Below are 14,068 nucleotides of genomic sequence, written 5' to 3'. Positions count from 1 at the left end.
AACATTCAAATTTAAGTTTTCTCCAAGTGAATAGTAATCCATATAGCTGGAGATAAATGGGTGTATTAATGAATTCTCTATATCCTGTGGGGTATTTATGCCACCCATTTTTGAGGTACTATCCAACACTAGATGAGTTTTCTTTTTTCTTTCTTTCTTCGCCTTCTTCTGAGTGCAACGTTTTGCTATTTTTAAAACATTCAAATGCTTCAGGTTGAGGATAAAACAATTTTATAGGATTCATATTCCAAATAGAACGCCCCCAAAATCAACGGTGCCCGACTGACTCCCATCGATAAATTTATTGCGTTCCGTTATACGGTCAAATGTAGTATGATGGAAATAGATAAATAATTAGAATTGAAATTAATTGTATAGTACTCCCTTATACTAGTGTGTATAAAGGTTTTATATTTAGAATCAGAAAAGATCAGCATGTATTACAGGTGCCCGCTGAAGGCCATTACTTCTGTTATCATTATTATCTCAAGTGGGGCCGTGCTACTTGCAGCTCGACTAGCACCTGGCTTTAGCCATCATCAACATTTATTATACGTTAAGGGTGTCTATATATGCCTGTGTGTGTATATGTAAGTGTGTATAGACAATCCTCTGTCCCCATAAGAAAACATTTCAAGCCAGGCAGCTTCCATTAGATTGTCCTTGTGTTCAGGGGCTTAAGGCAGCATGGTGTGTTTCTGTTTCCTGGTGGACCAGACACGGCAAGTGCAGCGGAGCAAACCGGCGGCCGGGCTTTGTTCGAGATGCGGCGGCGGAGCTAGCGTGGCTGATATGAAGACGGCCACCAGATTTTGTCACGTCCCTTTTTATTGGAAATCCTGGAGAGCCATCGTTTGCACTTTTTGTGGATCCATTCTTCGTTCTTACCATTAGTTACATCATCCTTCTCTCACCATATCTTCTTCCCGGCCACCCCCATGTTCCCTTTTCTAACTACCTTTATTCATATTATTTCATCTCCTTGTCTTTTTAAGATTTAGAGACATTCTTTCTTCTTAAATATGCTAGAGAAGTTCCCTCTCTGTTTTTTCCTCCTCCTCCTCTTGGAAAAGAAGACAGAGTTCAAGACAGAATAGAAAGCAACATCAAAAGCTATTAGAGGGTCTATTGCTTGCAGTAACAATATCGTCTTAATCATACAGGTCATGTAGCGCCAAGGGGTTGTTGCTTTTTCCGACGACTGGAAGAAAGATTGCGTCTTCTGAGTCCTGTATCAGTCTAAAGCAGGGAGGCTCTTCTCTTTTCCCTCTACTCTGGAACCTTTTCTCTCTTGAACGGGAAAAAGTTATTAGTTTGATCTAGGCTAGTAGAGCTGTATTTGTGATCTGGAATGTATTCTTAATTTTACATAACGATTGACTGAATCAGTTTTGCTTTTGTTTTACTTCACTACAACTAAAATCTGAGTTGGAATCCTGTGATGTCGGCGACGACGCCGGTTATACTGAGCAGAACTCACTGGTAAGATGAGACAGGGTCTAAGCTGACATACATATAACAAATGAATTCCAATCTAACTGTGAAATCAAAACTGATTAAAGTTGGAACAGAGAATGTAGCTTCGAAAAAGGTAAAGGGTGCTATATTTTGTACCCTGGCAAACAAATTATTAGCAGTTCGACTATCCCTCAAACAGAATGAACGTCTTCATTTACTTTAATCTTGAAAGTTGAATTACCACTAAGCAATGATCACACTTGTTGCGGTACAATCCATGTTATTATTATAGGTACTCTAATGACTCTCGCAATTTTAAGACACTGCTAGTTTCTCCAAATTGGCAAGCACCTTCTTAAATGCACGTGACTGTTGGCGTCAAGAGTACTAAATAAACACGGGAAGGGAGTTAAATGCAAAACTGCGGGAGGAAGTTGGATAACTGGAGCCAGCTAGATGAGTTTGCAATGGGACTTCGAGCACTTATTTGGACGCCTGGGGGAGCGTTTCAGGTTTTAATGTCTTTCAACGGCGCTTCTTCATAAACTGTGGCAGCAACAGATAAACTAGGAATCCATAACTCCCATAAATGGATGCTACTCAACCGCACATTGATTCATAGAGTCTGAAACCGTGAAACAGTTGTTGAAGCCATAGAATGCTAAAAAATCTTCCAGGCCATGCTGCATAATAGAGCAAAATATGGGTGTTGACCGCAAATAATTAAATCTGGGCGGCGAAAGTTTAGGTTGTGGAGGCCTATTTGACCAATTGGTGTATGGCTTTTTTTTAATTTTCAACTGCTCTCCTTAATTCTGTGCCCTTGACCGTGTGTTGGAACATGAAGCATAATCGCTGGCTTAGTTGGTGAAGGTATTAAATACGAGAAAGCAGAAGGCACATGCGCAGAAAGAGGCATGCATAAATGTCTCAACCGTCAGCTTCGTTTTAGTGTTTCATCCCATGCACGGAAAGGTCGTATAAGTGGATTCCCCCGTACTTGGTGGGCCATATGCCAATAATATACTATAATTAATTAATGAGGAAGATTTCCAATCAACATAACAGACTAATGAGGATTTTGGATTGGGCCTATTCAATGAGCATAAGGCCTCATGAAGTGTGCTTCCCAAACCATGCACGACAAAAGCCCATCTCGCAGCTGGCTTAACAAAGGGACTCCGAAACCTTTTGAATTTTAATTTCTGTTTCATTTTAATTATTGTTTTTTTGTTTCAGTGTTACTTTTGAATTTTTGATGGGGGTATGCTAAGTTTTTTTTTTTTTCACTTACACCTATCAGGGATATTTCAAACATTACAAAATTACTTTACATTAATAAAGTAAATTGAAAATTAAGAGATCATCAGGTCGTGTAAAAACAAAACTGAGGGTCAAATTATATTAAATTAGTAAATCAATCAAAATAGTTAAAACCACAAAAAAAGGCATGCTTCTAAGGTTCCCCCCCCCCCCCTGCCAACCATGCTTTTAAGTTTTAAACGACTGTGTAAATGTCGCATCCTGATTTTGAATGGTGATTTGGGCCGTGTAACTTATTCAGTGCAAAACATGGCGCCACTAGGGTTTAAGGAGGGAGTCGCTTTGACGCTCTCCTCAAACAAACCCGACCTCTCGTTCTCGTGAGAATGTAAAACTATAAATGTCTGTATTCTTTTTGCCCTTTACGGACTTTCACTTCTTCAGTCCTTCCTTCCATCTTTCTCGTAGCCGTATAGCCTGCCTCTCCACAAAGGCATGGCGTGGTTTACTGAAGACACTGAACTCAACAATTCCAAGGATCCTTTTGAGACCCTTGACCCCCCTCCCCCTGACTTCTCCTTTGCCGATTCCCTCCTCGATTTTGATTCCATCCAAAGCTGGTTTGATTCTAGTTCTTCCCCAGATATGCCTCCCCTTCTCCATAGCACCACCAAGCTCACTCATTCTGACCCCTCCATTCACATGGTACCCCCCACTGTTCTTCCTCGGCTCGACCCTATTGAGGTTCCGCAACGTGACCAGTTGGTGACTTTGAGCGATACCATTGAGGAAGGAATCGGAAAAATTAGTTTGGCGGGTGGGTCTGAAAAGCCATTGGGAAATGGGGGCTATGCCACTCAATGCCAAGGATTGGTGGGTGGGGGCGAAAGTTCGGAGTCTGGAAATCCCAGTACATCTTCGTCGTTGTCACCTTCTTCCACTTCTCCTGCGAGTAGTTGTAGAAGCGATAGTGTTGGTCATGGTGATGATGACCAAGAGGAAAGTACATATCCGGACAAGAAAGGGGAGGTTATTAATGAGGAGCTTGAAGAAGGTGAGATACGAGGTTCTGCTGACGTGAGAGAACTGGTTATTAAAACTGCAGTTGTTGATGACGACGAAGGAGAAGATTATGAGAAGATGGTTGGCTGGAGCGATATGAACGACGCTGACGAAGATGAAGATGACGACGCTAGTGGCGGGCCAATCAGGTCGAAGAATGAGCTGGAGGTACTTTTCTTTGAATATCGTAGTTCGTTATGGTAGCGAGAGAGGGTCTTTCCGCGCATGCTGATTCTTAATTTTTTTTTTTTCAATTTTTTTTACTAATTTGGCCGGATATTGAAGCTTTTCTGGGACGTCTGAGCCAGTGAGCCAGTATAAATCCCGAGCTTTCTGGGGAACAGAATCATAATTTCTCCTCTCCACGTGCTGACGGACCTCTTGATGGATTTGAATCCTGTGATTTTCTCTCAAATATATGTACATGTTTATTTGATTTCCTCTGTTGTCTGTTTTGATAGGCCAGTGCCCGGATGTATGTATTTAAAAATGCAGTCTTTGACCGGTTAGTACGATCTTATTGGAAAATTTTCAAAATCTTATATTTCATTCAACATTCAGGACGAGATAACTTTTTTTTTTTAAAAAAAAAAAATCATTAATTTTCCGAATTTTCCCAAGTATTGTTAAGTCTATGATAGCCAAAAATGGGGGAAACGAAGTCCTTGTGTGCTGTTGTTTAATTTTGGTTCGGGGCTATTTTTGAACTCTACAAAATTCGCAGGTCCTTCCTTCAGTTCCTCAAGTGGATGTGACCTTAGAACCACGCCATCAAATGCTGCCAGTGGGAGTTGTTACGTCGGTAAGTTCATATAACACCGTTCTCTGATGAGGGAAGTAAAATAATTTCATTCCAGGATAAAGTTTGTTCATTGTGAGTTTAGTTTCTGAGATTTCACCTAACTGCTGAAAGATAATATGACTGAGGAAAATTAATTGGACGGGCATCAATGATAGTTGGAATCAAAACGACCATGTTGAACATTTCACAGGTTATGGGCTCTAAACTCATTGTGGAGGGACTGGAGAAGCATGACCCTCTCGACGAGGGTTCAATTCTCTGGATGTCTGGAAGCAGAACACCACTAGGATTTGTTGATGAAGTCTTTGGACCTGTCAGAAATCCTTATTATGTTGTGAGATACAATTCAGCAAATGAAGTTCCAAGGGGCATCTATGAGGGTGCTTTGATCTCATTCGTTCCAGAATTTGCCAATCCTGTGCTCAATGAGAAGGATCTGTACAAGAAAGGATATGATGCGTCAGGTGTGAATGATGAAGAGGTTACAGATGAATTGGAGTTTTCAGACGACGAGAAAGAAGCTGAATATAGGAGAATGCAGAAATTGACAGAAAGGGGCATCAATCATCAAAACCGAAGAAATAGGAAAGCTAACAGAAAAAAAGTTTCCCAGAACGCAAGAGCAAAGCTCGCCATGCCATTACTCAATCAAGGAAATAGCCCAACCTTACTAGGCGTTGGACATGGTCATGATGGGACAAATACTATAGCCCCACCGTTTTCATTTCCGCACACAAATTTGAATCCTCTCACGGCTTCGAATTCACAACCTGCCCTGCTACCTAATGGACTTCCTCCAAATGGCGCACCATGGTTTCCTCAAAACGCTTGGAATTCTCATCAGTTTCCTGCACCGGCAATTGCATTTCGACATCAGTTTACCTCCAGTCAGGGATCACTATCAACAAACATGATCGGTGGAGTGCTACCGCCCAATGCATTTGCTCAACCCGCATATGCTGCCGGCCTAGTGGGTCAAAAGCAAATAACGCCTGGGTCGAGCTCCCTGTCCCACAGCCTGCGGTTTCATCCGCCTAATTGTTCTGGAGAAAATCAAATGCATTTCCAAGGGAATCATAATTTGCGTCCCGGTACTACTTCAGTCAATAGTCACTTTTCTGGTCAATTTCGTCCAGGTTCATCTGCTGGACGTGGAAGAAAAACACCTCATCGAGGTGGTCGTAGAGATTGGTCCCCAATTTTGTGAATGTGTTTTTACCGTACATGAAATAGATCACATCAGCGTGTAGTGTTCTGAAGCCTGCTTGTTTAGAATTGTAAAACCAGTTTTTTGTTCATTGATATTTTGGGTTGAATTGGGCCATTGAATTTTGAAATCAATCCAATGAGGCCCACAATTAGGCAGAAAGAAAGCTTGCCACTTTCTACCCAATAATTGGTATCGGTTGCTTTGGGATATAACCTGGGGTTGAACCAATTAGCCCCCAGCATCTCATCTTTGTGGTTTTTTTTTTTTTTTGGTACTGGCTGTTTCTCTTTCGATTTCCAAACGAGAGAAGACTGGTTGACGAGGTCAACTTCCAATTGAGAATGCTGCGCTACAGTGATTTATGAATTATGATGAGCTAGTGCCTAGTAGATATCAATAGCAGCATCGTAGTGGAAAGATGATTCATGCAAAAAATCAAGTAATCAACATCTAAGTTGGCATTTTTATCAAAATTCTTTGTCCAAAATCTAATAGCTTCATCTTTAGGGGTGTTTGGCAATCCCAAAAAGTGCTTTTCAGAAGCATTTTTTTGCAAAACGAGACAAATTCTTTCACATATTTACTTGTAAACTGTAAAAGCACTTCTAAAACTATAGTTTGGTTTCCTATCTAAATACCCCCTTAATCTTAACACATAAAGCGTCTCAAGTGTGCGCTTTTATGGTATCGACATGCTTCGATAACATCTTTTGGTTGTTCTTGATGGATTGTTGAAGCAAGTGGCTTTTTTTAACCCTCTCCCTTTACCAACTTTCCATCCAAGCAACTTCTGATTTTTATTTCATACCATTCTTGTAACTTCTAATTCATCCCACCAAGAACGTAGCCAATGGTATATCTTCCTCCTAAATCCAAAGAAAACTTCTTGCAAGATATTTCTCCTGAAATCTAAACATAGATGAATCCCTTGTACCAAAAACAAAAAAAAAAATCATAGATGAATCCCAGCGGGAGTGAAATGCTGCAAGCCTACTGATGTTCTTGGAAAAGTAGGTCTCCATCGTAACAGCGCTTTTAAGTTTCTTAGAACCATCTATAAAGACTCGTTTTTTATGATGATTCCGGGATTTAATTCTCTTTGTATGTCGTATAAGCCTCAGCCTATTATATTTTCAACAAAATAAATGGATAAATAAACCCTTCATCTTCGTATAACCTTGTTGGGGGCTTCATGCTGGAGGACTTTTGGAGCACTTCACGCAACTGTGTAGTTTTCTCAAGAAAATGTAAACTTAGAGAGAGAAAGAGACCGAGAGAGCATAATCCTTGAGAAATCTGATAGAAGAGAATAACTTACTGATATTGAAATTTGAAAAACCAGTCAATGAGAACAATGAATGTTGAACTCTGACTGGGAAATTCAGTTCAATTAGGAAATAATTTTCCATGGGCTTAAATGGCCCATATGAAGAGTAGGGTGAATATCACTGCATTAGAACTTCACAGCACAATCTGGCATTCAAGCTTTGGCGTTCCTAGTGAAGTCAGTACAAGTTTGGCAACTGCAATCCGAAAAGCGGCAGATATCGCAACCAAAGCAGACGCAAGAAGTGCAACCTTTGCATGTTGGAGAACGTGTACATCCTCTGTAAACTCTGCGACTCGCTCGTTCTTCCTCATCATCACAGGTAATTCTGAAATGTAGAGTATTGTAACAATTTATGATTGCTCCATAAATATGCAGCCCACTATGGAGTTTTAGCATGGGTTAACATACAATATACACACAGGAATTCACATTTGAACTTAATGGCAAATACTCTTCTAGAGGTTGCATTGAAAAGATAATCGACTTGTTCAAGCATTATGGGCAAGGAAATTTTTTTTAAAATTAGAATGCTTATCTGCTCATACCAAATCAGTACGAGATGCTAAAGAAAAAAAGAAAAAGAAAATCAGACGTTAAAAATAGCTAAACTACAAGTCTCATACATTCATTGTAATGCACATCTCACTGGGGACAATCTAGACCTAATAATGGGAAACTAAGAGTGGAATCAATATTCCAGGGCTAGACCAGCCGTTAGCAAAAACAGATTGAAAACTTCAAGGATAGGTTACCAAACCAGTATAACCAGGATGGGAAATATAGGGAAAACACTAATGTCAAAGACTAACACCAAGCGCATGCCTGATTAGTTCTTTGAAGGATTAAGATAAAGACAGACGATGCCACACCTAACAATACGCAACTGTTATGGCACAATGTCATGGAATTAAATAAATCTTATTTGGTTTAGCTTATATTGACAAAGGCTACCATTCTACCAACATTAACAATATTGCAGTTACAAAGATAAAATTCTTTCTTCCAGGGTTCCAAGTATTATTCCCACTAAGACCTACACTTCACCAATCTTTATAATTTAAAATGAAAGGTTTCTTCTAGGTTACTGGCCAAGGGTAAATGAAAGAATTTGATACGCAAAGCTATTTAAGATAACCAGAAACCAGCAGAATATCAGTTCACAATGTTAAAAATCAATATCAACTATTCTATTTCAATCCGTTTATCACAACAATAGAGTTCTCCACCATTTTCTTCACGTTATATTTTGCTCTCTTCACCGTTTCAATGCCTGTGAAAACGTCTCAATAGACAGCGGTCAGCCAAACCCAATGTTGGGAGTCATACACTTCAGAACGGAAGCATCTAAATCCACATTAGGAAATCAACTATCAACTAACATTTAATCATGCATTTAAATCGTATTGGAACATTACTTTCAGAGAGGTCTTTATTTAAGCACTACATGTTTCTAAAACATTTTCGGACCCAAGCCTGGTTAAGCTGTTTAAGGCTTTAAGCACGTAAGTTACAGCCTTGAAATTGTCTAACTTCACATGATTTAAACCGCCACTAACAAAGTAATATAGCAAGGCCCATCACCTGACTGAAGGCAGACAAAACTTTAGAATAGTCTGTTGCATCTAATCAAGAGAATCAAATGAAACAAAAACAAGATATAATGAACAAAAAATCAAGCTCTCTCAGGCTTAGACCATGCTAAATTACTGGCACAACACTGGAAATTAGCAAGAATCCAAAGATGCCTTCTTTGGAAGGCTTTGTCTCAGATCATCTCTCCTAAAATATTACATCTATGTTCAATCTTCGGATGTCATCCATGGGCAAGATAACAAAAAATACATATGCCCATCCTTATTATATACCATTTTCCTGTTAATTCAAAATATAGAAAGACGATATCTGGCAAATGATAACTCATGCAAGAGAGGAGTATAATTCAATGAAAAGCAGTAGCACTAATCCAAAGCATAGGCATCATTAGAACTCCTATTATAGTCAAGATTTGCTGACTCAAAAGTTTTCAGGAAACGTGTGATATCTGGTACTTTTTTCTTAGTTTCGTTGCATTAAATCAGAATTCCATATACGAGTTCAAACATACTTGTCATATGGCAGATCAGAGCATTTCCAATTTGCATCTGCCAAAGCATCATGATGAATGCGGCATTCTTCTCTAGTCCTCAGACGGAACCTGCGCAATTTGTCGCACATAGTACAGTGAACAAACTCGTCACGGTGATATGTCCGTCCATTATGGGACCTGTTGGCAGTTTTTGACACCTGATTGTAGTATTTGAGCAGCACTGTTTTACACAAGGGAACTTTCTCCCCGTTAAGTATTACCCAGACATTATTCTTCCATTTCCTGGCTGTCTCCCTTCCGGAGTGCTTCTCAAATGCAGCTGGAGACAACTTGCCTAGGCATAAAAAACCATTAAGCAAATAAGGTGATGACATTAGGATGAAGAAGACTCACTCAGATAACTTTCTAATATAACTACTAACATGCCATTAGAGACTTAAAATTTTGAAATATATTTTACTTTATCAATACATAAAGCACAGTAGAATCTTTAAGATCACCACATTACTACTTAAAATATCAAGCCAAAAGTCAACAACAGTTAGTGATGCTTGCAAAAGAATTGGTAGAAAAAGGTTATAAAAAAAAAATTGATAAATTGTTATCTACAGGATTTTTCTGCAAATTGAGATCCTATTCCTTGGAATCATCAGAGTCCTTCTTTGCCCGAAACGACACTCTACTCAAACCATTGTGCAAGCAAAACAATGCACAGAGATGAATAATATCCTCATCGTGTCCAACGTGACGACATATGAATGATGCTACAAGAACGGGACCTGAGAGTCCAACCGCTGCAAGAAGGCAATCATTCACGCCATCGTAGATTACTGAAAATCAGCCTCCTATGCATACGCTATACATGGATGGCCTATTTCATCACGCGTATGAGAATGTGATAGAACAGCAGCAGAAATAGTATAATTATAACCAGAATGTAGACTTGGGATCACATATGGCTTCTCACATTCTACTCAACAACAAAGACTGTAATGACTTTCTTAATTCGAAGCCCGTAGGACACCTAGAAGTACGATCAAATCTCAACGGTAATGAGATATTATTCCGCAGGTTCAATATTTTTTATCGATCAACCAGTCATGTTCTGCTCCCAAAGACTCCATAAGAAACAAGAACTTGACACATTAACATAACTCTATTATCCGTAAAGAAGCGCGTTCATTGAGACAAATCAACATTTACTTCAACTGTGCAGCCAACTATAGAAAAGATTATGTGCGTAGCCATCATTGAAAACTCCAAACCCAAGGCAAATTAAACAACCGAATAATAACACCAACCAACGTCAGCAGTAATATGACCAAAAACTTCGTACACACAGGAAATCTTCATGCGGAGGAATCAAAAACTTATCTTTAAAAACTATATGGAGAAGAGAGAGACCTTCCTGGCAACCAGGCGTGCATTCACAGGTGATTTCGAGGTACCCATTAACAAAAACCCTAAGCCTTCCAACAGCGTCGCCGTATCTGTGGCTAGTACACCCACACGTTACCTCCACGTAGTCCCCGACTCTCTTCATGCCACTCAGCTCCTTCAGCTCGTCATCACTGAACATTGCTAAATCACTTTCTCTCTCTAACCCATTCGCCATCTTTCCCTCTGCGATAAGGAAAGACTCTGTTTCGGTTAAAGAAAGCAAGAAGGAAATCCACAGGATATATGGGAGGGAAATCGAATAAAGGGTCGAGAAAATTGCGGCGAGAAATCCAGGAAAGTACAAGAATATCCTCCAAAGTCTAAATGATAAAGTTGCAGTGCAAGATGGAGAAAAACCCAGAAAAGCATATAATGAAGAGAAAACTGAATAACACGCTTCTCCAAGGGTTACTCCGAGAGATCTGGTGGAAAAAACGTTGAAATATTAGACAGAGAAAGAAAGTAAGCGGTAGAGAGAGAGAGATGGTAATGGGGGTTCAATGAATGAGCTGGCGAAAGCTAAACAAAATAACAAATGTCGTGAGGTGAAGGGGTTAGAGGCTTAGGGTGCTATTTGCATGTATATTGATATGACATTAGGAAGAGGGGGAGGGAAAGAGGGGGGGAGAGAGACGAGGAAAGGTCGCTTTGGGGTCAGCAGTCAGCACTTTTGTTTATGGGAAAACCTGGCTCATGAAAGACGAGGAGGTTTCGATATCTGTAGTTTTCTTTATTTTTTTACCGCATCAGGTTTTAGGACGTTGCACCTTCTGGTACCACTGTTCTCGAGGAGACAGTTCAAGTTCCACCAATACTGCATTCCACAGTGGACGAAACGAAATGGAGTTTAAGGGTAAAATTTCTGCGATCAAAGGATGCATGAACAAACCCGCCGAAAATATAAAACGGAGAAAGACTTCAGGAGGAACTTGATTCTCTACTACAGAAACTGCAATTCAGTTTCGTATGGCTTATATGAGCTGCTCGAACTTTTTTTGAGATGTGAGAACAGCCATTAATGACTGCCTGAAAAGGTAAAACTGGTGGTAACGTTGGTCTATAATGAGATTATACATAAACTGACGTACTTCCGTCATATCAGTAGTTTTATGGCGATAGTAATTGGAGGCGGATTATGCGTTCGGAATTCAAAGTCCCATTTATTGTTATCATGCTCCCTGCCTGAAAGTGTACTCCAAATAAGCTAACTCTCAATGATGATCTATGTGAACATACAACAAAAAGCTTACAAGCTTATATAATCATGACCCTTTTGTATGGTTTATATTTCGCAACTAGCAAAATTCAGTGCATGGAAATTCATTAAATAATAAGAAAGTCCATAAAAAGTATTGATATGATCCATGATAATATCCGGCAACATGTTAAAACTCTAAGCAAAAGGAGAATGAATTCTGCCCCACAAAGAAAAGATGGGGCGGGAAACAGCCAGCTTGATAATCACACTAATGTGACAACTTCACAGATATGGAAAATATTATTTGAGAATCTCCTCTGCATAGTGATAAAGCGTAACTGTGACTCGATCTCCAATGGCAGGCTATTTATTTTTTTCTTTCCTTTCAAAGGAGAATATGCCTTTCAATAAAGAAAAGAGGGGGGGATTTATAGAAACTGAATTACTAGAATATATCACAGTTGTTGTGCTAAACACGAGCCCTGTCAAAAAAAAAAATATTTTATATATAATCTCTGAATGCATATTAGTTGCTATTTCATGTAGTGGGAGCATTTGCGTGCCAAAGCCACTTTGTGGGAGTTCAATTAAAAAACGCTATAGCTCTTGTTCCCCATACGCGCGCCTATTATTCATTAAAGACACACTCCGTGATGGTTACCTTTCAACGAACGGTTCTTGTCTTGCGTGCAATTTTAACTAGTCAAACAGGCAGACAAATCGCAATTACTTTGTGACTATTTCAATCTCTGCTATCGCCACAAACCCCATATCCGTTCTGCAACATATCATACACACAAACATACTTCAAGCAGTCGGCTTCCGGAACATGCAATTTAGCATATATTGAGAGAACCCACCAATTAAGAGATCTACCTGATATGCTGTGTTCAAAGATTTGAGAGGAAAATGTTAATTTGAAGATAAAATTCTTGTTCTGGTGTCAATCAATTGTATACCAGTCACATAATTTTTCATTGGCCAGCGGACTACCTGAGGCCCTCAGATGGGGAGGAAGGGAGTGCCTCGAGGTGCTATGAATATGATACAGTCATGGTTTTGGCAGGAGAGTAAAAAAAGCAGAGGATGTAAGGGTTCGATGGCGTCATTCTGTGTGAAATAGGCCATGATAGGAAAAGGGAAAAGAAGTGGTAAAAATAGGACTCTTTTTACTGTGGCATGCAATTTTGTTGATGATTGGATCAGATATGCTCTATTGAATCCACCTACAACTCTAGTGGTCGTTTCCAATTCAAATCAAACAGTATCCCCACAGAGCCAAGCAGTGTGCCAACAAATGAAGCATATAAAATCTTCCCAAGATAATAATGTGCATCATATATACTTTGTCTCCTTTATATATTTTTCAACGATGCAAAAAGTGCCGTCTACACGGCATATATAACAATGGCAGACTTTTCCACTCCAACGACCAAATAGTGATGTTGTGCAAGTACTTTCCTGCCGTGAGTTGGATCAAAATCTAAAGGAATCGACTGGCATAGGATTCTATAAATATTGTTGGCAACTTGGCATCCCAGGCCAATTTGCTGAGACGAATCATGCATGCGCTGCCTCTAGTGCCCCTCAGTTCTCGGCATCTCATCTCTCCCTTGCTGAATAATAAAAATTTGTTAGGTGGTCACCAAGCCAGCTACTATATTTGACTTGTTGCCACGTCAATTTTTCCCCCACTCTCCCGCAGAATCCAATGAAAAACTCTACATGTTGAATACGTTCAAGCACTAAAAATAACCCAGACAGATTCTGTCACGAGTGATCTGATCGATCTGCTCACACGCCACCCCAACTCATCCGAAAAAAGGAGAGCCACGCCAGTCCAAAAGAATCCTAGCGATCGACAACATCAAAAGTAGGATGCAGCAAGCACTGATTATGGTAGATTTGAATAATCTCTGGGTGGGTTCTAGTCTTTATCAGATAATGTTATAAAATGTTGGGACCTGGAGCTCGTGTCATTGAGTAGTTTTTTAGATTTATATGAGGACAATATTTTATTACCGTCATACCAAGAGAGATATAAACGGATGGAAATATTTAAATGATCAGATAGTAGAGGGCTCAATTGAGCAATACCATACTGTAACAGCAAAGAGATTGTAACGTGGGGGAGTTGGGGGTGGACGGACGAAATCAAAAAGGGGTGACTTTGGGGGATGAGAGACGAATGAGAAGCAAACGCAGGGGCCTCCTTAGTG

At 39.8% G+C, this 14,068-nt stretch overlaps 3 protein-coding genes across 4 annotated transcripts; 2 read left to right on the top strand and 1 right to left on the bottom strand.

Annotated features, from left to right (window-relative positions):
- The first annotated feature begins 661 nt into the window (after positions 1 to 661).
- Positions 662 to 1,269, top strand: LOC114720130 (uncharacterized). Its single transcript, XM_028905743.1, has one exon. It carries the CDS (start codon positions 688 to 690, stop codon positions 892 to 894), a length of 207 nt encoding a protein of 68 aa, XP_028761576.1. The 5' UTR covers positions 662 to 687; the 3' UTR covers positions 895 to 1,269.
- Positions 1,270 to 3,078: 1,809 nt separating this feature from the next.
- LOC114720119 (H/ACA ribonucleoprotein complex non-core subunit NAF1-like) lies at positions 3,079 to 6,002 on the top strand. The gene is made up of 3 exons (XM_028905730.1): positions 3,079 to 3,951; positions 4,508 to 4,585; positions 4,776 to 6,002. Exons 1-3 carry the CDS (start codon positions 3,217 to 3,219, stop codon positions 5,790 to 5,792), a joined length of 1,830 nt encoding a protein of 609 aa, XP_028761563.1. The 5' UTR covers positions 3,079 to 3,216; the 3' UTR covers positions 5,793 to 6,002.
- A 1,090-nt stretch (positions 6,003 to 7,092) lies between these two features.
- LOC114720123 (protein ULTRAPETALA 1) lies at positions 7,093 to 11,249 on the bottom strand. Of its 2 annotated transcripts, none has more exons than XM_028905736.1 (4): positions 10,954 to 11,249; positions 10,616 to 10,834; positions 9,230 to 9,545; positions 7,093 to 7,450 (listed from the first exon to the last, which is right to left on the bottom strand). In XM_028905736.1, the coding sequence occupies exons 2-4, from the start codon at positions 10,824 to 10,826 to the stop codon at positions 7,276 to 7,278; spliced, it is 702 nt and encodes a 233-aa protein (XP_028761569.1). In that variant the 5' UTR covers positions 10,827 to 10,834; positions 10,954 to 11,249; the 3' UTR covers positions 7,093 to 7,275. The 2 variants fall into 2 exon arrangements, with proteins under 2 accessions (XP_028761569.1, XP_028761570.1); XM_028905737.1 differs by having other exon boundaries at positions 11,009 to 11,249.
- Positions 11,250 to 14,068: the final 2,819 nt, after the last annotated feature.

Source organism: Neltuma alba, unplaced genomic scaffold (genome assembly GCF_004799145.2).
Source record: "Neltuma alba isolate B1F8T4 unplaced genomic scaffold, ASM479914v2 tig00011968_pilon, whole genome shotgun sequence".
NCBI lineage: Eukaryota > Viridiplantae > Streptophyta > Magnoliopsida > Fabales > Fabaceae > Neltuma > Neltuma alba.
Note: the sequence above shows the minus strand (reverse complement) of the source record. Positions and strands in the feature narration are given on the sequence as shown.

Coding starts and splice junctions, on each gene's coding strand:
- LOC114720130 (XM_028905743.1), top strand. CDS start 688: ATGGTGTGTTTCTGTTTCCTGGTGGACCAGACACGGCAAGTGCAGCGG.
- LOC114720123 (XM_028905736.1), bottom strand. CDS start 10,826: ATGGCGAATGGGTTAGAGAGAGAAAGTGATTTAGCAATGTTCAGTGAT. Junction 9,546..10,615: donor CACGCCTGGTTGCCAGGAAG/GTCTCTCTCTTC, acceptor TTTTATGCCTAG/GCAAGTTGTCTCCAGCTGCA. Junction 7,451..9,229: donor TCTGATCTGCCATATGACAA/GTATGTTTGAAC, acceptor TCTACATTTCAG/AATTACCTGTGATGATGAGG.
- LOC114720119 (XM_028905730.1), top strand. CDS start 3,217: ATGGCGTGGTTTACTGAAGACACTGAACTCAACAATTCCAAGGATCCT. Junction 3,952..4,507: donor GGTCGAAGAATGAGCTGGAG/GTACTTTTCTTT, acceptor CAAAATTCGCAG/GTCCTTCCTTCAGTTCCTCA. Junction 4,586..4,775: donor CAGTGGGAGTTGTTACGTCG/GTAAGTTCATAT, acceptor AACATTTCACAG/GTTATGGGCTCTAAACTCAT.